Source organism: Anoplophora glabripennis, unplaced genomic scaffold (assembly GCF_000390285.2).
Source record: "Anoplophora glabripennis isolate ALB-LARVAE unplaced genomic scaffold, Agla_2.0 scaffold29, whole genome shotgun sequence".
In the NCBI taxonomy this organism is placed as follows: domain Eukaryota; kingdom Metazoa; phylum Arthropoda; class Insecta; order Coleoptera; family Cerambycidae; genus Anoplophora; species Anoplophora glabripennis.
The window spans coordinates 1,314,967-1,341,974 of NW_019416257.1; the positions used below are offsets into that span (position 1 = coordinate 1,314,967).

At 31.5% G+C, this 27,008-nt stretch overlaps 2 protein-coding genes across 2 annotated transcripts in view; both read left to right on the plus strand.

The window, feature by feature from the left end:
- LOC108908517 overlaps positions 1-15,899 on the plus strand; it is a 181,750-nt gene extending 165,851 nt beyond the window's left edge. The window contains exon 6 of the mRNA XM_023457279.1: positions 14,532-15,899. Coding sequence (XP_023313047.1) covers positions 14,532-14,798 — 267 coding nt within the window. The 3' untranslated portion in view covers positions 14,799-15,899. The remainder of the gene's footprint in view (positions 1-14,531) is intronic.
- A 5,842-nt stretch (positions 15,900-21,741) lies between these two features.
- Positions 21,742-23,647, plus strand: LOC108908476 (GATA zinc finger domain-containing protein 14-like). The gene is made up of 2 exons (XM_018712526.1): positions 21,742-22,206; positions 22,396-23,647. The coding sequence occupies exons 1-2, from the start codon at positions 21,895-21,897 to the stop codon at positions 22,645-22,647; spliced, it is 564 nt and encodes a 187-aa protein (XP_018568042.1). The 5' UTR covers positions 21,742-21,894; the 3' UTR covers positions 22,648-23,647.
- The last annotated feature ends 3,361 nt before the right edge of the window (positions 23,648-27,008 follow it).

The window sequence follows — 27,008 nt, forward strand, 5'->3', positions numbered from 1 at the left end:
TTCGGTCGATAGCCGCACGGTTTAAGGCGTCAGTACTTAAATCGATGTGTCGATCTGCCCGGGTTTCGAATCCCGCGGCCGGTAGACCGTAGATTAGCTATGCTTGTACGGAGGATTGGCACCCTCTGTGCAGGTATGGTAGGGTGGAAGAATGTTGGCTTGGGTCAATGTGAGAGATTGACACCGGTTGGCATTTGACCACCCCCCTAATTAATGAGGTTTTCCAGGTTTCCCTCATTCCTGCACTGAATGGTAGTTAGGGCCTACCAACATAAGTCGTTCCTGGGCGCAAATGCGGCCTGCGTAATAATAATATGCCGCCTCCTCTCCCGCACAAGTCTCCGACTTCTGGGCTAACTCTCGTAGTTAGAATGAGGAGTAGAGATATTATTATTATATAATAAAGGGGGTGATCCTTACTTAATTGTATAAAAATTGAAAATCATTGGGGCATATTTCTTTTTGTCAGAAATATTGGTTAATGTGCCGAGGCGCCACTGGACTTAATAATGTCGATATAATCACAAAAACTAGGTATACAAATTTAGGCGAGGTTTTCATAGGAAGACATACCATCCCTGGAAAAGGATGAAAAACCATTGATCTATTGCCCAACTATCAGTTGTACATTAAAGTACAGGGGTGTATATTTTTTATTTCTGTACTCATCACAGTTGGCAAATGATTTGTTGAAAATTATATTTTTTCAATCCAATTCTTTTAGCTCTGCCTATATTTACAGAAAATATTTAATGAGTAACATAATCGTTAAGATTTTACTCATTTTGCAAAGTTTTTCATGAAAAAAATAATTTAATTGCAGAGGTTTTATCAGCGCTGTAATACAAAAAATTAATCCGGCGAAATCACATTTATAAACATGGGATTTTACCCTCCAAATTGCCTCCATAACCCACTTTAAGCCTGAAAAGTTAGCGAAATATTTACGTGTGAAAAATTACTAAACATTAGGAAAAGCCATCATCATTTAATTTTTTTATATCTATATACAGCGCAGATTTGGATTACTTCATATGCTATACACTTAATTTTACCCATTACATAAGTGCACCTTCTCAAATATTTGCACTTTTCTATACTTATATATGAATTAGAGGGGCGTGTTTTCATAAAATTATTTAAAAAATGTTATTTGCTTGGGCCTCAACTTTGACAAAAATTTTACTACTAGCTAAATGTTACAAGCTTTTTATTAATATTATCTAGAGAAATATTTAACTCCTCAATGGCATTCCGAATTACAAAAAAATATGTATCGTCTACTTGCTACTACATGTATCCACCAAATATTAGTAATTAATTATTAACAATTTTCTTCAAAAATATCCACAAAAGTAATAGGTATATAAAATTGGCGATAATGAAGACACCGTTGGTATTCCGAAATCTTGTTCATAAAATTCATTATTTAATAAAAACATTGTAGTTTTTATACATAAACTTAGTAATTCATCATTCTAAATTTAATTTTTCTAATACATTTTTAATAGTATTTAAAGTTTTATCAACTTCTACATTAGTGAATATAGTAACCACATCAAAACTATTAACAGAACTGACTAGCATTAAAATTATTTAAAAAAAGTTTGGATGCTTTCTATTTCTAATGAATGAATGAATCCAATAAATATTTTCCCAATCTATCAAAAAGATAATTAGTGGAATTAATTATTGGTCTTAAAGGAATATCACGTTTACAATTTTTTGATTAATAATAAAGTGCAGTGGTTTATTAATCCATGTTTTATTTTCTATTGATTTTGAGAAAACGATGTTCCAGAGAATTACGTAAAGTTAGTGACATTTCATTATATAGGGTGTTCAAAAAGTTTGGACCCCCCCTCTATCTCAGAAAATACTGCTCAAACGAAAAAATGATTAGGACAAAAGTTGCAGGGTTTTGAGTGAGCAGTTCAACGGTGACCTTGACCATGACCTTGACCAAGACCTTGACCATGACCTTGAAGGTCATTTAGAGGTCAAGTCGAACATTTTAATTGGAACCGTATACTTTTGACACCGGAAATTGAAAAAATGTAAATTTTTACGTTCAGATATGACCTTGACCATGACTTTCAAGGTCATTTAGAGGTCAAGTTGAAAATTTTAAATGGAACCTTGAGGTCATGGTCAAGGTCACATCCGAGCATAAAATGTTTCGCTCTTTTAATTTCCGGGATCAAAAGTTCCATTTAAAATTTTCAACTTGACCTCTAAATGACCCCGACGGTCATGGTCAAGGTCATATCCGAACGTAATAATATCCATATTTTCCATTTCCGGGGTCAAAAGTATACGGTTCCACTTGAAATTTTCAACTTGACCTCTAAATGACCATCAAGGTCATGGTCAAGGTCATCTTCAAGGTCACCATTGAATTGTTCACACAAAACCCTGCATAATTTTTTTGTTTGAGCAGTATTTTCTGAGATAGAGGGGGGGTTCCAAACTTTTTGAACACCCGGTATATACCTATTCTGAAGTTTTTTTCCTTATTTTTTGTCTAAACACTTATATTTTTCTTAAGATTGCCCATATTTGAGCAATTTATTTTACATCTAGTATCGCAAGGTAAGAGGCTTTTGTCATTCCCACTGCTTACGAAAACTTCTGTAATAATCTTACAGAAAACTTCTTGATTGTTATCAAACAAATGAATTTATGGTCTCCGTTTCGCCTCAATTTTTTTCAATTTAGAGTTTCGTCCGCTTACCTCGACCCTTCCCGTTACTTTCAGGTATAAGCCCGAAGTACATATAAATCAAATTTAAATCAAGCGGATTTAATCCGATAACAGGCCGACAAAGGAAAGTTTTGTTTTCCCCGCGAGCTAATAAAAATATAACGGCAAAAAACGTTTGGGAGAAGTTGCCTAACTCTGTTACCTTTCGTATAACTTAATTCTACAGCTCGGGCTTTGCTTTTAGTAAACAATCAAAAACCATCTTTGGTCTAAAAATAAGGTAGCGGAATATGTAAAGCACGAGCCTTGCCAACATGTCGGTCTGAATGGAAGAATGAAATACAAAGACGTTTCAAAGGTAAACAGAAACGTGTTTGTTTATTTTAATAACTTTGTTATACCGTTTACAAAGATTATTTAGAATTTGTAGAAGCCATATAAACTATTTCTACAAAGAAACATAGATGGTGTTTCATAATAGTATATCTTTATTCAAGGGATGAATCTGCGCAAGATTTTAAGTAAAAAAGTTCGTATAAATATGTCAGTAAATGCTTCGTTACCATGGTACAGGGTGTTAAAAGTTTCAATAATCACAGTCCCACAAAAAAAAAGTATCGGATCTGGTATTTAGACCCATGTATTTCCATGTATTTTTTCCGCTAAATCCGAATCTGCCTTCAGATTTGGGTCAACCGGTCTGAGTTTTCGGGAAAAAAAAATGGAGGTCAAAATTCACAAAAAAACGTCACTTACGATCGACGAAAGTTATAAAAAGTCAAATTATTCTACCAGCTCACTAGACGTAGGATTTTCCACTCGTTTAATTCCAATTTATCATCATAGAGTTGTCTGACTCTGGTCCAATTTCATTCAAAAACAGAAAATAGATTAAAAACGCCATTTTCATGGCATAATTCGTGTTGCGGAGTTCTGGATCCATCTTTTTATTTATTGCACTTCCCTCATTCACATCTGGATTGGTTTCCTGAAAATCTTAGAGATTATAGCGAAGAACAAGGCGTACGATCTATTTTCTATTTTTCAATGAAATTGGACCAGCTTGTCTGACTCTATGATGATAAATTCGAATTAAACGAGTGAAAAATCATACGTCTAGTGAGCTGGTAGAATAATTTGATTTTTTATAACTTTCGTCGATCGTAAATGAAGTTTTTTGTGAAATTTGAACTATTTTTTTAATTTTTCCGAAAACTCAGACCCGTTGGGCCAAATCTGAAGGCAGATTCGGATTCAGTGGAAAAAAATACATGGAAATATATGGGCCTGAATACCAGATCCGATACTTTTTTTTTTGTGGGACGGTGTAATTTTTCTGTTTTTTCTTTGTATCTCCCACAGTTTCTGAGATATGTGGTTCAAATTTCAAACGGATGCTAACAAATTACCCGCATAATTAGTCCTTCCTAATAGTTGTCACGATCTACAGGCTGATACTTTTTCTGGGGTCGGGCCTCCTTTCATCCCCGCAAACTTTCTTCCGGTACGTCACTGGTCTTTTAAAGAACAAGGGTTTAGTTCCTCGTTCAATTTAGAAACTTTTTTGTTTCTTGCAATGCCTTCGTATCTGCTGCCGTTTTCGAGCAAAAACTAAAAATGGTTTCCTGTAACTCACTATAAGCCGGATTTCAAAATCCTTTTTCAGTTATCCTTTTTGTTTCCACATTTTACTTGGGATTAGCCAGCTTCCCTTCTCGTTACAAACATTAATAGAAAAAAATTATATATACATGTCTGGTCTGTCTTTTTGAAGTAAAAAATTGCTGAAATAACATATTTCATGTTAAAATACGATTTTTTTTTGTCAAACTTTTTCATCCTCAAAAAAAGAAGCATTTCCAGACATTTCTTATAGGAACCCTTTTTGTTAATTTACGACATAGCCATTAAAATGTTTCCAAACATTTTAATTATACACTGTACAGTGTACACTGTATAAGTATAATTACGTTTGTGACAATTATTTGCACAATATGGAGGACCATAATAATACACTAATTTTTTGTAAGGCCTTTCTCGGTTTGGACATTATGTATTCTGAAACTTGAACATTATTTTATACATAGATAAGAGTAAAAATGTTTAATAAATAAATATGTTAATAATAACCATATGTCAAGTAGTCAAAATTACTGAATTAGTTAATTAATTAATATTTTATTATCCTGGCGACCATTTATTCGAATAATATCTAAAAAGACATTTCAATATTTTTTCAATATATAATTGAATAATATTGAATAATGATATAATTGAATAATATTTAATAATTATATTCTTTTCTGGTAATATTTTTTCAATATATTTTTTTGTTTACTCAATTAAAACTATTTTATATAATATGTAATTGCAATGGAAAATATGTTAATTTGGAATTCTTTTAAGATCACATCAACTTAATTTTAAAAACATACGTAAAAGTATTTTTTTAATACGGCTGCAAATCTTCTATGACCTGCTACTGGCAAGGGAAGCATTCATGAATCAAAATAAATTAGTTCAGATGAAGTTAGCTTAGTTGAATTTTACTTTAAAAAAACATATTTTATTACTAGCTGTCGCATTCTTTTACTCCAATTTGTCTAATTTAAAAATATTAAGCTAATTCAAACAAATTCAATGTTTTTTTAATGTTATCAAATGAGGACAAACAATATTCTTCGTTACCAGAAATAACAATAATAATAATAATGTTGTGGGAAACAACTACTCACTGCCCCAGCTAGAATTATCCAAAATAAAAACTAAAAATAACACAGCTACACAAAGAAATCCCAGGACCCAGAGGTCAGACCATGTTTATTATACGTTTTTTTTGGGTCGCTGAATCTGAATCCGAGGTCCATGTAAACCCATCACCTCAGGATTTTTCATAACCTCAAAATAACCGACATTCTCAACAATTAAACCATATAACCTTAAGACTCAAGCTTTCAACGCTAAATCCAATTAACCAAATCCCATAAACATTTAACCCAATGATATCCCTACTTAATAAGCCCATGAACCCAAACCCCAGTAACCCTATAACCCCATAACAAAGGGAATAAATCATAGGCGATCTGTATTATTGCAAAACATCACATCAACATCAAAAAATGCCCATAGCCCTATAACCCCATAACCCCGTTACTTCATAACCCCATAACTAATACCCATAATTTTTGTGTGGCTGTGTATATGTCCAAATATAAATTAATACATAAAACACACACCTCCTGATATACTGAAATTCTTAAATAATGCAATAATTCAAAGAAATATCCAATGAAGGAAACAATCCCAAGTAAAAGGGTGACACTTTATTTACATTAAAAAAGTTATATCTTTAGCCTGTCACGGAAATCCACCATTCCAGAGAAAAGATTTAAATTTTTTGCAGCAACTAACTATTATGCTCGTACATTAAAAATAAAGATTAATCTATATAATAATAAAAAGACCCAATATGGCTTCTGTAAGGGTCGATTTCTTTTATATATTGAATTTTGACGCTAGCTATAACTATGTCCCACGACCCACGACGATAAGATAAAGATAAGAAAGTACTTTTGCAGCGAATAGAAAAATTGTTGTGAGTGTCTAAAAACATTAAATTTATGTGCAATTTTATAGAAGTATTTTTTATTAAGATACCATATTTCTTTAATTGCTTAAAAATACAATTGAAATTTTGCATCAAATCTTATGGAATATGTGATGCTAATAAAATACAGAAAACATTACAAAAATTGTTTTTTGCTGCATATTTTGCTTTAGACGTTTATAAATAACATAAAATATAAGGTGCCGGATTCGACTAATGTATAAATTTTAAAGTTTTAATGCGAAATATTTTGTGTTAATCTTCCATTTATCTGATGCTTTTCTGAGTGTGACATGTTTGTTAGGGAAAAATAATTGTATACATAAATACATAAAAACTTTTGGCACAAGGATTTATCTGATTTATTTTTATACTTATCAAAGCTACATAAATACCAAAATAAACAGAAAATACACTAAAACCTTACAATCCCCTTTATTTTATTACCCAATTTTATACCTTTAAAAAACATAAAAGCAAAACAAACAAAATGTTATTTGCGCTGTACCCGCATAATATAATCTGATATATTCATTTGCAGTTCACTTTACCCCTGAGGAAGTTTTTATACAACAAACACTAATTAGCTCACAGATTCTACATGAAAAAAAACATGTTTCACATTCATTCCAAACGTAAACAGGGTCTAGTAGTAACTTGAATATTTAAATTTATATCCAGAATTGTTCGAGATAATAGGATTGGATTTGACCACCTGGCCAAACAGCAAATGCCGTAACTAGATTATAATTCACGCCGCATACCAAATGAACCATCCGGAATTAGCCCAATTGTATTAAATTTGTTATTATAGTGGACGATGTTTGACTAGTATTTTTGCAAACTTTTTATTTATTGTTGCGATCCTATCTTCTAATTGCCGTACGACGAGTTTTATGATAATGTCAGCAAATATCTTCGTATGTAACCCAATACATAAATCATATCAACCATTTCTGCTTGAGAAAAGTTTATTTTGAAGTATTTTTAAACTTACAACCCAGCACTTGTCAATTTGCACTACTGATAATTAAACAACAACAGTGAACTTGCAGATTTTGTTATTTTATGTCAAACTCATGGCCTACTAGAGTAATAAAAAGTAAAATTTGCAAAATTAAAGGGGTTTTTCTAGAAAAGAGCCAATACTTCCGAAAATAGTGATTTTAGGCATAGGGTATTATTTACAAAAGTTATTAGTAATTAACATATTAATTCAAAAATTACATAATATACGGGGTGTTTCATTTAAAAAAATCGAGAAAATGTCCTTCGAAATTCGCTAAACTGGGGCTTAATGTGTAGAACACCCTGTACAAAATTGTAAAGATTTTGCTATTTTGTTGTTTGTCCACATCTTTGGTCCGCATGCCTACAAAATATTTTTTTCCTAATTACTGGTAGTACCTGCACAGTGGATAGATTTACAGAACCCTGTCCTAGCGAAAATTATCTTATTTTTTCAAATCGAAAACAAAAAATAAAGATATCACCGGAAAGAGAATTTTCTGTAGAATACAAATTTGTAAAAATATACAGAGTTCCGTTTAAGAAAAACCACTTTAAAGATGCTCCGCCCTAATGCATCACCCTGTATAATTCAAAATATTTTTAAAATGTGAACTTTTTTAAGTACATCACTCCCATAAAATATTTCTTTTCAACTCTTTACAACAAGGGAACTTTGTCAAACTATTGGGCCACCCTGTATATGAACGCAAATTCATGATCAAGTGGAAAATGGGTGGTCCGCTTGATGTGACTGGACTCACATGACAGTAAAATATTTTTATCAACATGAATACCTACATTTTTTTATACAGATTAATTATCATATTTAGAAAATCCAAAAAACTTGTAAGGATTACTTGCACACTTTAATTAATTAAACTATAAAATTCATAAATATGTTACATATAGCTGGTAAGTAACGAAAGGTTTCTGCAAATTAAAAAGGATGTACAGACTGCTATGCGAGTCTTACGATTTAGACTCATCTGAATTAGTTGGTTTATAACGAGCGTTCAAATAAAAACGTGGTCGAAGTTGGCTCTGACACATTGGACGTAGGGAGTAGCTTATAGCGACCAACTTAACCTCATTTCTGTCAGTTTCAATAACGTTAATGACTATATAACTTTATTTTAAAGAATAATCGTGATAACAATAACAAACAATTAAAGGAGCTGCGGAAAGTGTCCCCCTCCTTGTTATAACAATAAATTAAAGCAGCTGCTGAAAGTGTCCCCCTCCTTGTTCCAAGCACTTTTCACACCTGTTCCTCAAAGAATTAAAGACATTTTCTAAGATGCTCGAGGTATTGTTAATTTCACGAATCTTGTCTATAAGTCGAGCCTGCAGATGGTTTAAATCAGGAATAGGCAGTTCAAAAATAGTGTTTTTAAAGTAAGGCCACAAAAAGAAATCACAGGGCGTAATATCACATGACCTCGGTGGAAATTCATGTTGAGCATTGAGACTTATTAGTCGATTTTGGAAAACTTCCCTCAACATATTCATCGTCTCGCCTGCCGTATGTGCCCTTGCGCCATCTTGTTGAAAGTAAAAGTTTGTAATTTCGTTTTCTTCCAGCTGGTTAACAAAAGGAGCGATAATTTCTTCTCTATACCTTTGCGCAGTAAGAGTACAATTAAAAAAAATTGGTCCATAAATCCTCCTTCGATTGAGAACACACCAAACTCCAATTTTTTGAACGTGTAGAGTGCCCTCGACAAAAAAGTTATCTGGTTTTTCAGAAGACCACATTCTCATATTCTGTGAGTTTACGTAACCACTTAAATGAAACCAGGCTTCATCAGAAAAAAAGGTGAAATTATGAAGTTCACCGTAGTTGTTTAAAAACCATTCACAAAATACAGCCCGTCGCGGAAAATTTGCTATACGCTACGCTCTACGTCCAAATTTTCAGAACCAACTTGACCACGTTTTTATTTGAACGCTCGTTATAAGCTGTGATAAAAATATGAACCATTCTGTACAGTACAAGTCAAATTTATAATTTATTTCATTTTATGCCAAAATAAATATTTAAATTCCGTACTAGTTATATAAATGCGGCTTCCCTTCCGTACACGCGACTGAACAATTTATTACGATCTCCTGTGATAAAATTCGGTGTGAAATTCGATTTCCGCACTCACTGCCGCAATCACGGGTTTCCATTTTAAAAATACTGTTTCTGGAAGGAAACACAAAGGGAAAAATAATTGCTGTTATCGTTTACAGCTCTTGGCTTTCCGATAGCCGACATGAACAAGTTTCTCCGTTTAAATTTGTCAACCAGATCGCTAACATATCATTTATTTCTTCGCTTATCATAACTTAATTGAATTAAACACGGTTTTTTCATTTCAATATTTCATTTGACCATTTTCTATCTCACCCATACTCAAAATGTATCGGTCAATAGACATCCAAATAGCTAAATTGTTTGTCGGACGTCTCACCTATAGCAGACTAATAAGAACAAATAACTTCGAAGCTGGTCTGTGTCTGGTAATTCTGCTGGCGAATGATTTTAGCTATTTACTAGATATTGTTTCTGTAATGCTGGGGGTTTAGGAAAGACAAATTTAGGAGCCAGTGCGGTGGTAAGTTTTAAAAGTGCCTATATCTGAGCCTATAAGAGCTGAACTCATTGGTTTCAGCATAGTTCCCTATTTTCTTTTTTTTTTCTGAAGCTTTCTCTACCGTGGTATATTTTCCAAGCAATCTAAATAGGTAACTAGACAGTTTACAGTTAGTTTATTTTCTGTAGATTAATATTATTCTTGATTAAATAAACTTTAAAACCTGTATAACTAATTTAGATCAAAAGAGACATGAAGGGAAGAACTACTGTTTTGCTCAAAACAGGATAACTTTATTTCTGATTAAATAAAGGTACATACTTATTTGTAAATATCTGCTTTATACACACTATATCGATGTTACACAAGCACCATACGCAAACCGAAGAACACAAAAATTAGCAGCAAAAGTTGAACAAGCTTCAGTATATGTAAATAGTGTAATCGCCTCTAATAAAATCCGAATTAGGTTTTATTTGAGGTTCACAACTACACCTGTGTGTGTCTCACTCCACTTTTTTCACTGTAACAAACGTGTGTCGCTTACAATTCGTTATTTTCTGCGATAAGAGCAGAAAAACATCACAACTTCTGCTAAATTTGTATCGCATAAAGTATAAAGTATATTTTGGAAATATACGGAAGTTCCTAAAATATGATGCCAAAGTAAAATAGAAGACAGTAAAGTGTTCGAGTTTGGCACCATATCTTACAAACGCCCTATATGATGCAATGGTTACTTAATTTGATATAGTTTGATTTGTCGATATGGCGCTGTTACATACCACAAAAATAAAAAATTCTCTTTCAAAACAAATTAATTTTTGCCAACAAACAGTAAGTGATATATTTTGTTGTATTTATTGCCGTCATATCGCAAAATGTGAGAATCAGCTGCATATAAAGCACATATTTATTTTTACGCGTTTTATTAGAGAATTAAACCCAGCTGCTGTTAGTAAAATATGTATGCCATGCAAATATAAAAATTAAATGGGACATTCCTCATACTTTATAACTGTAGTTGGCTAGTAGTCGTAGTAGAATTCATTTCTGGTAATACAATGTCAATATAATATGATTTTTTTATAACTAATATAATTAGTACTCGTATTAATGGTTGCGATTAGACTTTGCTGTATATACTTTCTCCATAATCTTAAATTCATTAATAATAATATAAACTCAAACAAAATAAAGTTTTGAATAATGTTTTATTACTTTTCAAAGGCTTAAACTCTAATAAAATGAATAGAAATAACTAAAAAAGTAATATTTTTCTTCGAAACTGATATAAAGTGAAATTTTGTACATTTTAATGAGACGTTTTTATTTAACATTCAGAATCAGATAAACTAAAACCAATTTGTAATTTATCTAGTTCTTATAGACCAAATTTTTAATACTCTTCTTTAAAGTGTGATGTGTATTATAGGAAATAGATTTTATAACGTTTATTTTCGGCAGATATAGGTATATTTATTTTTCATACAAAGTGATTTGTTAAATACAACTCCTAAGAATCAGTCATGTTGTTCGAGAAACAAAATTTACCGTGATTTCGAATCCGTAAAATCTAGTAAACTTTGAAAATTTTGAAAAATTCGATTTGTTCGCCATTTAGAAACGTTTTGCATTTTGCTTGAAGAAAAAATTACAAGTATGCTCAAAAGTACTATATTAAAAAAGATCAGAATGAAAGCCAAATACTTTAAATCACCTTTACAACGCATCAGGTGCATAGAAACTATTTCAAAATAAAACAAAGTAACTTAAAAGATTTTCAAAATACATCGTAATTTCTCAAATCGATTTTAGAGTGTCAACATTTATCTAATCAGATTTAGAAAACAAAATACATAAATAGTACATAGAAATTATTCAAAGCTTATATGAAATACAATAAAATATATCAAAATACATAAAAAACGCCAAAATATAGCATCACATTGCAATAAAAAACTTCACTGTGTAAAATGGCCATATCTAACACATTGCAATGTTTTAAAATGTGACTCTTTTCAGAATTTATAACTTCAATTTACATCTGAGGTCCTTTTAACCCTATCAGGTCAGAGTCAAGATCAATGCAAGGTCATATCGCGAAAAAAAACTTAATGTAAAAAATTTGACCGTTCTTACATGTTTTTGAGGTTACTGATTCCGAATTCAACGTTAGATTTTCAAAATTCAAGATGGCGGATCCAATATGGCGGACCGAGTATTAAAAATTTTAAAATATTGAAAGATAAAAAATATTTTCGAATTCTACATGAAATTTTAAGTAAAAAGTATCACTAGTAATTTTTCGATGAGGAGCATATTTTCCGAGAAAAAAATTCATGATTATTCGAACATTTTAATCTGTATATTTGTAATTTGTATTGTGCTTGCAACAAAAACACTGACCTTAAAAAATGTGTATGTGGTTAAAGGAGCTCTTGGGATCGTTGATTCCGAATCTAGTTTTAGATTTGCAAAATTCTATGTGTCGGATCCAATATGGCGGTCCGAATATTAAATATTTTTAAAATATTGAGATAAAAACAATATTTTCGAAGTCTACATAAAATTATAAGTAAAAAATGCCCCTATGAATTTTTCGATTAAAAGCATATTTTCCGAAAAAAAAATTCGTGAATATTGGAATAATTTAATCTATGTGTTTGTTTTATGCTTGCAACGAATACGGATATTACAAAATGTGTTTATTGACCTTGACACTGACGTAATAGAGTTAAAAAGGTACCGGATTCGAAATCAGTATTGGAAGGTCAATTAGGCCGATTTTGGACCCCCTTCATTCATCATCCAATAACTCGATTTCACCCCAAACGCCCCTTCCTACTCAGGATCAAGGTCAATTAGAGGTCAGATTGAGAAAAAGCACATTAAATCAACGGATCTCGGAGTTTTTGGGTCTTTGAGTCCAAATCGGACGTTAGTTTGTCTGTACCAGGCCATTTTAAGGTTGTTTCAAGGTCATTTCAAGATCAAGCCGAACAATCAAGTCATAGGTTTTTGGCTAATTGTAAGTTCGAATCCGAAGTCAATTTGTCTGCATCAAGTCATTTGAGGGTTATTTCAAGGTCATTTAAAGGTCAAACTAAGAAAAAAATAATAAAGTCTGAGTCTGAATTGAATTCAAGGTTATATGACGATTTAGTCCTCCACTACTTGATTTGTGTCGATTAGTTTAAGGGGAACCGAAGGAAAGGAGGATTGGCCAAGTTTTAGGTCAAGATATCACTGATGTGTAACCCATGCGAAATCTTACAACCTTTGTACAGGTTATTTTTATGTCAAATAAGTTGTTTTCGAGATAAAAGATCATTTGGTCCTTCAGATGAACTTGACTAAACCTTTCGTAGCTCTGTTTAAACTCGAATGATTTTAAAAACATATTTTTAGTATCAACAATTTTAGCTTCGTTCGAAAACAGAGGGGTCTGAAATCGTGTCTCACTGACCCTACAAGAAGTCCTTTTTCTCAAATCAACCTTGGAATAACCTTGAACCATTATTAATACATATACATGGACTTTGGATTCGGATTCAGCGACTATACGAACGGTGCTTGATTCCAGGGTTTATTCCATAAATTAACTTTCAAATTATTTTAAAATGGCCTTCAAATGACCTGACAGACAAACTGACCTCAGATTTGAACTCAGCAGCTCCAAATACGTGTATAACAGGCAGTTAGACTTAATTGATAGGCTTTTCTCAACTTGACCTTGAGACGACCCTCAAATAACCTGATGCAGACAGACTGGCCTCGGATTTGAACTAAGAGACCTCAAAATTCTGTATAACATGTGGTCGGCCTTAATTGCTCGACTTTTTCTCAATTTAACCTTGAAATGACCTTGAAATTACCTTAAAATAGCCTGATACAGACAAACTAATCTCCGATACGGACTCGGCGACCTAAAAAACCTAAACTCCGAGATCCTTTGATTTAATGCACTTTTATTTTAATCTGACTTCTAATTGACCTTGATCCTTACTAGGAAGGGGGGGGGGTGGAATCGATTAGTTATAGGATATAAATAATAAAAAAAAATTTCTTTTTTTTTGGCCAAAAATGAAGGCGGCCGAAAACGGGCCTAATTGTCCCCCTTTCATGTAGAATTCGAAAATATTTTTTATTTCTCAATATTTTAAAATTGTTAGGAGTCGGTCCGCCATATTGAATCCGCCATTTTGAATTTTCAAAATGTAACGCTGGATTCGGATTCAGTGACCCTAAAAACGTATAAGAATGGTCACATATTTTTCGTCAACTTTCTTTTCGCGATATGACCTTGGATTGACCTTGACTCTGACCTGATCGGGTTAAACGGACATGTAGACATCATGGTCTGGTCTTTTGGACCAGGTACGTTTATTTTCTGGCGCTCTGATTATTAAATATTGTTATTAGAATTAATTATTTTAGAAAGTTCCCAATGTAAACTGCATTTTTATCCTCAGTAATTTATCCAAAAAAAAAACACTTTATACAGCTTTCGTCGAAAAATATTGCGAAATGTCGCTCGAGTCACAAAAAACTAAACGCTCGAGCAGAAAAAAAGCTATACACCATCTAAACTCTCTGCAACATTTTTTACTAACAGATTCACGCCCAGCCCCCCAGGAAGCCGAGGCCGCGCATGAACTCCGCCATCTTCGTGTCGAACAGCGGGCCCGGACTTGACCCCAAGGAGTTCTTCCGGCGACACGGCTCCGTGTCGAAGCTGTGCCGGAAGGCGAGGAGCGTGGACAACATATCCCTGGAGGAGAAACACTTCGGACTGCCCCAGCTGTCGATATCGGGCCCGTCGCCTCCGGAGGACGAGGAGAGGTACCTGGAGAGGGACGTCGAGGAGACCGAAACGTTGATGCAGCAGGAGTGAACGGTTTCCGATGCGATTCCAGTCTTATACGTGTTTAGTTTTGTGGGAGGTTACGTCAAGTATTTCGAAATTGTTCATTACATTGTTTAATGGGTACATCCTAAACAGATAGGCACAGGATTTTAATCAAATGATGTTCCTTTTCAATCTACAGGGTGTCAGTTATAAAAAAAATCAAACTTTGACGATGTTTGGAAACTGAGTTGAAAATTTAACGAGTTATTCATATTTTCGATACTTTTCCATCGAAAGAAATATAATTATTTACCATCTACATATTTATACAAGTTGTCCCGAAGTTAGAGTGCAATCTATGATTAAAAATGAGAGATAAAGTTAATTTGCAATCAACAACTACTCTACGGACTATATGTCCGGACTAGCATGGAATTACAACAGCAATATCATATTAAATACAGTTAGAGAACTATCAAGTGCAAAATCAGTATAAGTCTGGTGTGTTCGGGGGAAGAACTGTATTTAATATAATAATGCTGGTATAATTCAAATTTAGTCAAGGCATATATAGTCCGCGAGTAGTTGTTTCATGAAAGATCATCAATTAAAATTTATTTCCATCCACATAGTAGCGACATCTGTCATGCTTTCATGATGTCTGTAATGCAGGTCACTACATATATTTGCCATTTTTGCCTGCTTTGTAGATCTTGAGTCCCTAGATAAAACAATGAAATTTGAAATTTGAATATTACTATTAAGTTTTAAGTCTTATGTTCGAAAGTAGTTTCTATATTTTTGTCAGAAGCATCCAAACCAGACCGTGTTTTCCCTAAATTGTATTCTTAAGTTTTTGTATACGAACTTTTCCAATATTTGATTCAAATATCAAAAAATATAAGTGTACCTATAAAGAGAGTCTGATAAATAATTAGTTAACATACAAAATTTAAATATTCATTTTAGCTACTGACAAAGAAATATATTTCTTATAGCTTCCGAAATTGATATAAATCGACTGAAAAAAATCCAGATTAAATTGCTACATAGACTTCTAAACGAGAATAAAACAATACAGAGTGATTCAAAACTTATCCAAAAAAAATAATTATTGTGCAGGGGACTCTTACAGATACAATTTCAAAAAAATGAAAAAGGTCAATTCGAAAATGATTTAAATATACACATCTGCACGGCACTGTAAACTGGTCCACTGTAAAACCCGACCTAGCGACAAAACAGTCGGCGACCGGCACGGCGGCAAAGTGTAATAAAAAATAAAAGGACAATACCATACATTGCAAGAGGGACGTTCAGGTAAACTACACAGTAACGTCGTTGTACTGCAGTTGGTACGACAGAAACTAGAAGCGTTTTAGCTTTTACCAATCCGTTACCACCAGTAATGCAAGGACCAATCAGACAACAATATTTTTGACAGAACACCACAAAACATACAATATAGTAAATAATACTAATTTTGTGTAAACAGAGTAGATAGTATTTATACCATACAAGTACAATGCAACAGTACAACTGCAATGCCATTGCACTAAGGTTTATCTGAACGTTACTTTACCCAGTTTCTACAAACTAACACAAATGTTGTCTTGCTTCACCATAAATTAAAACGACATCATGAGCTCTGAGTTGCTATACACGTAAGCCATTTTTAACAATTGAAAAACTAATGTAAACACTATCACAAACGTTAATACTCGGATTTCAGTACTCGGAATTGCCTGGGGCCTCGTGTACAGAGGGCGCACAACACGATTGACGCTAGAGACTACAGTAGCCCATCGACGTAAGGGTTGTAAATACCACAACTTCAATAATTTTTTTCTAGGAAATTATAAGGATTTTACAATATTGAGTTCATTTTTCATGACGCATCTATTCACAAATTTTTTTGGATAAATTGTGAATCACCCTGTATATCTGGTTCACTTATCAACTTATTAACTGTTTCGTAGAAACACTTCACTAAAGCAACTTTTCGATGCTTCTAGTCTAACAAGTGTATTATAAAGTTTTATATAAGAGTTCCAATATTTTTAAAATTTTATGACACTCATATACATCCAAAACTTGATGTATGTATAATAACGCTACCAAGTTGCCGATGTATTGACTATAAAGTAATTTCTATTGTAGGTTTACTTCTGCATTTCTTGGCAACTGCCCCTTATTCATTTTAAATGAGAAATTAATAATATGTGTTTTATTTCTGATAAGGCTCTTAACAAAACGCTTTTTTAAAGTTTAATTCGTTTTCTAATACTATCATAATATCATAATATATGTATATCCAACCAATATCACCTTGCAACAGCTTTCAGTCATTTACATTTTTAATGGTCTTAAATATTTTTAATTCATCTACCAAAGACTACATGAATACAATAAACCAAGTAGTAGGTCCTTAATGAAATATAAAAATAATAGAGGTCTTAAATGTGATCCCTGGGGAGTCCTAAATAAACTTGGTATTTACTGAATTATTTTGGTTTAAAATTATAATTTACGCCACAAAAATGCAATTCTAAATTGTAAACCATTTGAATTGATTGTGATTGTTTTATTTTCCAATTACAAATAAAATGTTTTTGTTCAATTGTCCCCCTCATCCCTTCCCCCCTTATTATTTATCAGAATTTTATTATTATTTTACTTATTTATTTATTTATTTATTTATTTATTTATTTATTTATTATTATTTTACAGAATGCTCTGACTAATATCGGGACACCTCTACATTTTAAATTAATGGGTTAATGCTAGATAAACAAAACACTAGACATTTGCTTAATTGTTTTATCTAAGTACCTACTTAATAGTATTGCTATTTTCTTTAGCAATGGGAATATTTTAATTTGAAACATAAAAACATTTTTTGAACTTGACTTAAAATTGACAAACCCATACTTACAAACTACATTTTTAAACCATAAAATGTATATTTATTTACATTATTTAGTTATTAAAATGTCTTTAGATCATTTTTTCCCATTTTTAGGCAAGATTTATTTCTACTGTCAAAATTTAATACTCTTTTTCATATATGCATCAATAAAATATGTATTGTAAATGTTTGAACTGTGTCAAAATTTGTACTAAATTACTAATTAATTAGTTATTTAATTAATTAATTAATTAACTATCTAATTAATTAGTAAATAGATTTTGTAAACTAATTTGCCAGGATAATTTTATGATTTCTATGAGCGAACAAAAAGTAAAAATACTTGACGTAACTCCTTCGTCCTGTTGTTCTGTCTCCATCATCAACAAGTTTTAATCAACAGCTTTAAAGGTCCGACGGGCTCCACAAGTGGTGCGGCGTCGCCTTGTATCGTTTCGTATACTTTAAAGCAATAAGGATAGTGAAAAACACTAAAATGGTGCCAACGTGTGAATCGAGATTTTCAGTGTAGTATGCGGACAGCTTTAATTCCTTCTTCGATCATTGTTTTTTTTTACTGTAGAACTAGTGTAGATCAAATGATATTTATATATGAAATGCCACTAATTTAGATAAAATCTGTATTACTACTATATTCGGCTTACATTCTTATTGTTTTACGTAAAATATTTAAAGTGAACTTCTCGGTCACCATTCTAGAATTCTTGAAGAGCTGTGTACTTTTTTACTTTTATAGTCAGCCACTCTGCTATATGCCGTTACTGGAAATATTTTACGTGAGTTGCAAATGTGCAAATGTTTTTAAATATGCATTTATAAACATATCAATTAATATCGAATTCTAAAAGAGAATGAAACATTTGGTCCTCTAACTTTACTTATTTGAATCGGGCATTTTTTTGGAAGTAATAGAAATAGAAGGAAATAGTTACGTTTCTTGGGACTGTTACGACGTTAAAATATTACCAAATTTCGTTTGTTACTTACAAAGTGCAAAATTGTCAGTTCTGTGTTCATTTTTACATTGGAGGCATCTGCTAAATTGGCAGAATACTTTGGAAAGGGACCAATAAATTTAAATCAGGAGCTTTAATACATACTTGTAAATATTACAAGGGAGAATTGAAAAGCCATTTTTAAAAACAACTGCACACCCTCAAATTCGTATAGCTTTAACTATGATAAGGGTAACTACTATACATATGATATATCTAACTGAAGGTCCAAAACTTCTCGATTTTCAACCTCTTTGTACTCCAAGAATTTAGAGAAAGTCAAATGAACTAAACTATGTTTGAATGAAGTTCGAATGATAGACTGTAAGATTCTCTTTTGCCCGAAAATAGTGGATAAAAAAACTATAAAGCTGCCAGAGTATTGCGTTTAAGAAAATGATTAGACATTTATGTTTTTGACAAATACTTTAAAAAACTTGTTTTTCTTTACTGTGTTGAAAACTATCCTAGAATAGCCATTACCAGTGACTATCAAAATGTTACCAAATACACACATTAAAATGTTATCTTGTCACAAAAGAAAAAACCAGAACAAAAAATTATAGTAATATTAACATTTAACAGTCACAGATGTAGATTACAGATTAACTAGTAGATGGCGTTAAAAATTCCGGAGAAAAAGGTGAACAGCGAACATTTGTAATGGGCTTATTTAGCATATTTTTTAAAGTCATATTCATAGTTAGTTAATATACATAAAATCAGATTTTTGTTCAATAATTTCTCCCCCAAAACAATCAATTGGTACACGGGAAATGGTACGGAAGCCATGTTGTGACGTCATACCACTCGTTAGTGGCTAGCCCAAATCGTATGATATCTCCAGCTACAGAAGTAGGCAAAAGCTTTAAAGTAACGAAAACATCTACTCTATCACAGATAAGTACCTAACTTAGGACAATAACCCGTTGTTGGGTCGATCTAATCGAGTGCTGTGGTGTCACAGTTGATATATGTAACATTACATACATACATCTTTAACACAATATATCTGGTAGCTAGGTTTGTCTTTAAACATCTATACTGTATTATATCTTACCTCCTTAAGAGGGCTCTATAGCAAATAGGCAACCACCAATACATTTTTATAGATTCTATTACACAGTTTGTTTAAATATGAATTAATACACAAATAACAGACTGCCCCATTTTAACGCAGATTTTCTATAAAATGGACTTGGTTTGAAACTCAAATAACATTTTCTTGTAAAGAAATTTGTAATTTACTTGTTCAAAAGCGGCAAATTACAAATTTCTCTACAACAAAAAGTAATTTGAATTTCAAACTAACTCCATTTTATAGGAAATCTACATTAGAATGGAGGAAAATGCATTGCTTTATATTTAGGCAAACTGTGCAATAAAATCTATAAAAATGTATTGCTGGTTGCCTACGTGCTTAAACATGTTTTGTAATCCCATAAAATTTTCTAAATTTGTAAATTAGCTTTATTAGATTTAGAAAAAAAACTCCTAATTATTATGTAGTGGGTACGTATAATATCAGTTGTATCGCCTGTCCTGTATCAACGATTACTTGCTCAATAGTAAAATTGTCTAAAATATAAATACTAACCATCACCCCGATGTAAAAAGTAAATAAAGGGGTGAATATTACTTAAAAATGATTATCAAGTGTTATTATTAGTAGAAATACATTTAAAATTTCTTAAAATATCAGTTAACGTTTTTTTTTTTGGAAATGAGCCAGTTCTTATATCCTTCCTGAAGGAATTTATTTATTACTTATTATTTATTTATGTTAAAATTTATTTAGAAGCAACAGCAACTAAATTAATATTTTCCTCAATTTGCATTATCTAATGTTATTAATATATAGCCAAAAAAATAATACATACGGTAAAAGCTTGATATTAAAAGAGCCACTATATTATGGGTCAATTAAATCTTTACTTGAATAATGTGTATAGAAATTCTAATTTGTTTCTTCAAAAATAAACAGCTTACTTGATTTTGATATGCCATAAGCAAAGTAACATCCTTCAAAGAAAATCACAGTCTCTTTATTAAAATTGTAAATAGGTATATCTATTTTCTACAATATATAGGTGATTTATTTCTCATATATCTAATGCATAATAATGTTGGTAGAAAATTATCTCAGAAAGTAATTATTAAAAATTATAGGATATTATGATTTTACATAAACTAAAACAAAAATGTTTTATACCTAAGATATATCTGTGAAATCAAAATTTTTAAATAAATGGAGATATGGAAAAGTACGTATATATTTACAAAACCATATATCGAAATATATAATACAATATAAAAGTCAGGAAAACGAAGAGTTTGTATATTACAATTTAGAAATGGTATTGTAAATGTTAACTTTAGTTTAACATAATGTATATAAAACATCTTTTTCTACAACGGGTCCAACGTTCTTAATTTTGTAAATTTATTGCACATATCTTACTGAAATCTCTATCTCGAGAAAACTTGCCTTGTTATGGAATAGTTACAAAATTATTTTAAAATGTAGTGTACATTATTCCTTATAGTATATACAAAATGCATGAAATTATTAACTATATGATTTGTAACCGTGATTGTGATCATAAGGCCTTTCCATTCCCTTCATATTTTTCATTATAAATTTTACTAAAAATACCTATTACTGTAAAATATATCCTAGTAAATATCTACTGTAAAGTCTTGTACATAAATATAAGTTTGTCACTGATTTCTTTGTGTAATGCAATAAACTGTATATCCCTGAAACGTTGTTTTATTAAAAAAAAAAAACAATACACAAGTTCGTCATATAGTTACAGATAGGTATGACATATTACTAAAGAATAGAAACAATAATTCCAGAAATGCGTCACAAAGGCGTTTTAACAGTCAACACTTATATTATCAAAAACACGTGTTGTTCGTATATTAAATGAAAATTATATTTATGTCTCAATTTTACAAATTCAACCTTAGGTCTACCTTTTTCGCTTCTATATGAGACTACCTATACATTAATAATCCTTGGATAACTCCGTGACGTACAGAATGACGTCAGTTGTCAGGCGTTGGCATTTGTTGTTGGAGTTGCCTTTGTGGTGTATATTTCTATATTATTTTCGTTAACCTCATTTATGGGCTGTTGCCACTCATTTTAGAATACAAACCTTAAGTTTTATTCAGTTTTAGTTTTGTGGTTAACATTTTAACAGAAGAAATGAACAACTCGTGGAGAAACGGTTCAAACAACTCTTCAGGTTTTGTGTATTTCAATACAAACAACTCATGCCAAAATCTAAATACCTCGGATTTCATGGCTTTTAACGACCCCTACGGTTCTCCAAAGTGCAATAGGTTTTCTCCTGTCCACTACAGCAGTCCGAGAAATTTCTATGGAAGGCCCCCAGGACGTAACAGTTTTAGGTACCATAACAGTCGAGAAAACAATTCGTTTAATAGCTCAAATAGGAGCTATAACTCCACCGGCTTTAATAATTCTGGAAAAAAAAGTGGGCATCAACATGGAAAGGTACGTTGACACATAAAAGAAGCAATACAATAACACACACACATTATTTCCTACATTGGTAAAATGTTTACATGGGTTGCTTTAGATTTTGTGAAAGTTTAAACTTATTGTATAAATATTGTTTTTGTAACAAACAAATGCTGCAATCTAGTTATAAATTGCTGTCATTTAAATTGTTGGTATTTGTAGAATAACAACAGTTTTCAAAACAATGGCGAAAAGAACTTGTCCAAATATTATGACCACACATGCTTGAAAAATCCATGGGCCGAGTTGGAACTAAAGTTAAAGAAAACCCAGGAATCGGAAGCGAAAGCAGACCCTGTTATTGTGGAAAAAGAAAACACAGATGTCGAGGAAAGCTCAAGTTCTGCAGACGAACAAGAAAGTGAGTCGGAAACCAAAACGAGTAGTAGCGAAGTTGAGGATGGAACGACATAACATTAGATGCATGTCGGTGAAAGATAAAAGAGGGCAATGGCAATATTTTAATATGTAATGTGAGGTATGGTGTTTTAATATCACGAAATATACAAATTTTAAATCGTAGATTTAAGTAACTGCACATTGGCGGTTTATTACATATCAACTAGAAAAATATAAACGTTATAACATTTTTAAATGTTTTATCAAAACCGAAGCTTTTTATATAGAGTGTCCCAATTTATAGGTGTACAGGCCATTAACATAGTAGGTAACTGGAAAACAAATGAACTGGGTTTCTTCAATTGTTAAAGACTAATTAAACAAAAGAAAAGCATAAATTGCTGATATAAATGCAATATTACTCTTTTTTGACATTAATTCGGAATAAATTAAATACTTGTTTAAAAAATAAAATAATTGCAATAAAAGAAAATATTTATATCACGAATTTTCAATTTGTATATAAAATTGAAAAATTTATACATTTTTATAGAAAAGGAAGGTACAACGATTTTTTGAAAGTTATAAAATGATGTCGTTTGATTAAATTTCAGAAAAAATTGCTTGTACAATTTATTTATTTATATTTTTCATGTATCATGTTAAGGGTATATATACACATAAATTGGGGCACCCCCAAATTGAAATTATGGAAACGATAAAGTATAATGTGTTGACATTTTTGTGCAATGTGCAGTCCTTAGCCCGTTTTGTAATAGTTTTAATGATTTTAATTTTCGATAAAATTTATTTGTGCGATTTATCAACCCGAGGATACTAAAACACTTGCCTCACTGATCTCCCTCTTAATATTAACGTAAATTGAAACAGTACCTGAATGTTTACGTTATAAATATATTTTTAAAGTATCTCATCAAATCATGCCATATAATTTGATTTTTAGAAAAATAATAAGAACATAATTCGGGTTTTCTACAAACGTGAACAAATAAACTAATAATATATTGTTATGATTTAGTTGTTACTAATAAACTAAGTGTTTATGGTTGTCCTACACCGTTATTTTATTTTATGTTGACAAAAATGCGTGCATCTAATTTTATTAATGAATATTTTGCAAGGAAGTTGAATACCGAATACCTGCTTCTGTTTGAAGGATGCAGTTAACAAACAGATAGTAATGAAGATAGTTAATGCAACACTTGCACAAGTCAAGCTAACAATATTGTTTTGAAAAGTTAATTCAATCTTGAGATTTTGGGAAAGAAATTGATCCCAAAGGAAAATAATTATCAAAAAAAAAAACATGTAAACTTATTTTTCTATTATATAATTTTAAATCAAAATATATTTATTGATTTAAAGAATACTCATCAGAAATAGGTCATTGAATGTATTTCTGTCACCTGTTACTTAAACATGAACAAATTTTAGTAGCCTATTAGAGAAAAATCTAGCACTTTCGCACATGTTATGACGTAATAAGTAAGAAAATCAAATACAAACGTTTTGGTTTTGGGATCATTCAAATGGGACACGTGGTCGAAAGTATTACCTTTGGGACTTGACAGAAACAACTAATGACGTCGTCAATTATATTTTCTCCAGAAACATCTATTTTTTTTCCTGTTAAAAAGCTCTCTTTTTTTTCTAATAAGAGTAATTTTTCTGTATTATTTACCTTAGAAATACCACCTAAAAACCACATTAGCGGTGATCAAGTAGTCGTTGGAAAATAATTGAATGTGCGTTGTTTAATGTGCATAAATATCACAACACTTGTCATTACTCAATACGATCGTAAAACTTATAACTTTTGTGCTTACAAAATGTTTTCTCATTCAGAAAAAGTTGATATGTGTGTATGCAGCAATATTTAAATAACACTTCCCAGAAAAATGGATTGGGCTTAATCGTCCTATTTGGTGGTCCAAAAAGTCACCAGATCTAACACTCATCGATTTTTTTATGGGGGGGGGGTTTAAAAAATAAGGTTTACAAAACACCGTCGCAAGATATTAATCATTTGAAAGAAAAAATCGCCAACGCGTGTAATGAGTTAAATGGTGAAATGTTAATAAACGCAACCCACAAAAAAGTCAGGCGAAGATTGGATATGTGTCTTGAAATGAGAGAAGGTCATATAGAGAATAGATTGTAATATGTATGTAGTATGAAAGCGTTTGCCTCATTTTTTAAGTTTAGTTATTGTTATCATCACCTTTTGTTTTAACTGGATTGAAGAATTATCGAGTTTAATCTTATGACATTTATGCACTAAACAATGAACATTCAATTATTTTCCAACGACTACTTGATCCTTCCACGGCTAATGTGATTTTTAGGTGGTATTTCTTTTGAGACTTACTGCCAATACTATTGAGGGTGAGACACCCTAGCCATCTCTTTTTCTCCTTTGGGGAGAGTACCAAGAGGGGAATTTTTAAATTTATCGATGGAAAATATGCATCCATCAAATTGTACAGGGTGATTAAGAACAACGGAAGACTCTTACAAATACTATTTTGTAAAAAAAAAATCAAATAGGGCAGTTCGAAAATGATTTAAAAATACACTTCTGCACGGCACTGGAAACTGGTGCACGGTAAAACCTGACCCTACAAAAGGCAAAGTGTAATAAAAAAACGGACAAAACTTGAAAGTATGTCACAAGGAAAGAAATAAATGAATTTTATAACACCTATTTTATATCAGCAAATCCAACTGCTTTTGCCGCTATAGTTATTATTAATTGATGAAAATTTGTCGTTTTACTTAATAAAATAATTTAACATACCTGATGTTACAACTGTTAAAAATTTTGTCCACCGACGTGTAAATACATTTGGACCCGTCTTACACAGTTTCTACGAACTAACACAAATGTTGTTTTGCTTCACCATATTAAAACGATATCCATCAACTCCACTATATATGTTGCTATACACGTAGCCATTTTTGACACTAACTACTAAAAACTATTGTAAATACTATCACAATAACGTTAATACTAATACTAATTGTAAAATTGGATTTCAATATTCAGAGTCGCTGGGGCCACATGGCTCTCCACGCGCTTTGTCTAAAGCACACAACACGAATGACTCTAGAGACTACAGTTGTCCAGCGATGTAATTGATTAATTTTTTTCTCGGAAACTATAAGGATTTTACAAAAAATTTTTTACAATATTGACTGATTCTTCATGCTGCATCTATTCCCAAATTTTTTTGTGAAGTTGTGAATTGTTAGAAAAAGACAGGAACTGTATGGATTTCATCGCTGAATTTAAAAACTGCCCAAAGTGCTCTCCACATAAAATGAATCCCGCACATTTTCTGTAAAGAAATATTTTAATTTTGATCCATAACTGGTAAAAGTGGAAACAGATTTAACATAGCTCTCTGCAGAAAAATAAAAATTATTCACTGCAGAAATATTTATTGTGGCAAAGAAAATGAGAATAATCACGTATAGGGAGGTGGAACCACTTTACTCATGACTCAATATGACATACGAGTTAAAATACAGTGGGTTTATAAAATAACAGGTAAATTCAATAAAAAGTGAATAATTTTGTTTGTTTTCTTCTCTGGAAGAAATGTATGTCAATACATCAATATTTATACTTATTAATAACATTATTTGATGTCAACGTTGATTTTTTTATGTCGAATGTAACATTTTTATACTATTTGGAAGGAGTTTTTCAAGGAATACTTTTCCTTCCTTTTCATTGTTCTTGTATGAAAATTAAGAAACCTCACGCTCGGATTCATAATTTTAATATTTAATTAATAATATTTTTTATATAGGGTGACCTGTGAAGGAGCTGATGATTTTTTTAAATTGAAAATGGTCTTTATACTATTTTCGAAATAGCATTTCAAAGATGTACCTACATACTGTACATTTCCTTCAAAATTTTTTTAACCGTTCTTGTTTAAAAATTAAGAAACATTTTATGGATTGTTCATTGTTTTAATAAACATCTGTTTCGGCTACCATATAAATGTGTTAAATATTTCTAAGAATTTTACTAGAGATAGAATGAAGACTGATGAACTGAAATAGTAGATTTATATTTTAATTCAGTTGCGTTGTAATGTGTAATGTATTTTTTTAAATACTTAAATGCCGAAATATTCTTAATGAATAACATGAATAGTTAAAAGAATTTTCAAGACGGTATTAAGATTACATACTTTCTCCTTAAAGAAAATCAATAGTAACATCATAGTTTATTCAGGGGATGGTTCAAGTTCAGGGTTGTATACAGGGTGCAACTAAAATGCTTGACCAAACTTTAATGATAGGTTCTACAAATCGGCAAAGTTTCTATAAACACATGTCAAAAAACATTCTGTTTTCCAAATTAAGAAAAAAATTCAATCGAAGTGATTTCGTTTAAATTC

Bases quoted from the DNA above. Each gene is read 5' to 3' on its own strand.
- LOC108908476 (XM_018712526.1), top strand. From the start codon at position 21,895: ATGAACAACTCGTGGAGAAACGGTTCAAACAACTCTTCAGGTTTTGTG. The intron at 22,207-22,395 runs GTACGTTGACAC...TGGTATTTGTAG, and splicing joins GTGGGCATCAACATGGAAAG to AATAACAACAGTTTTCAAAA.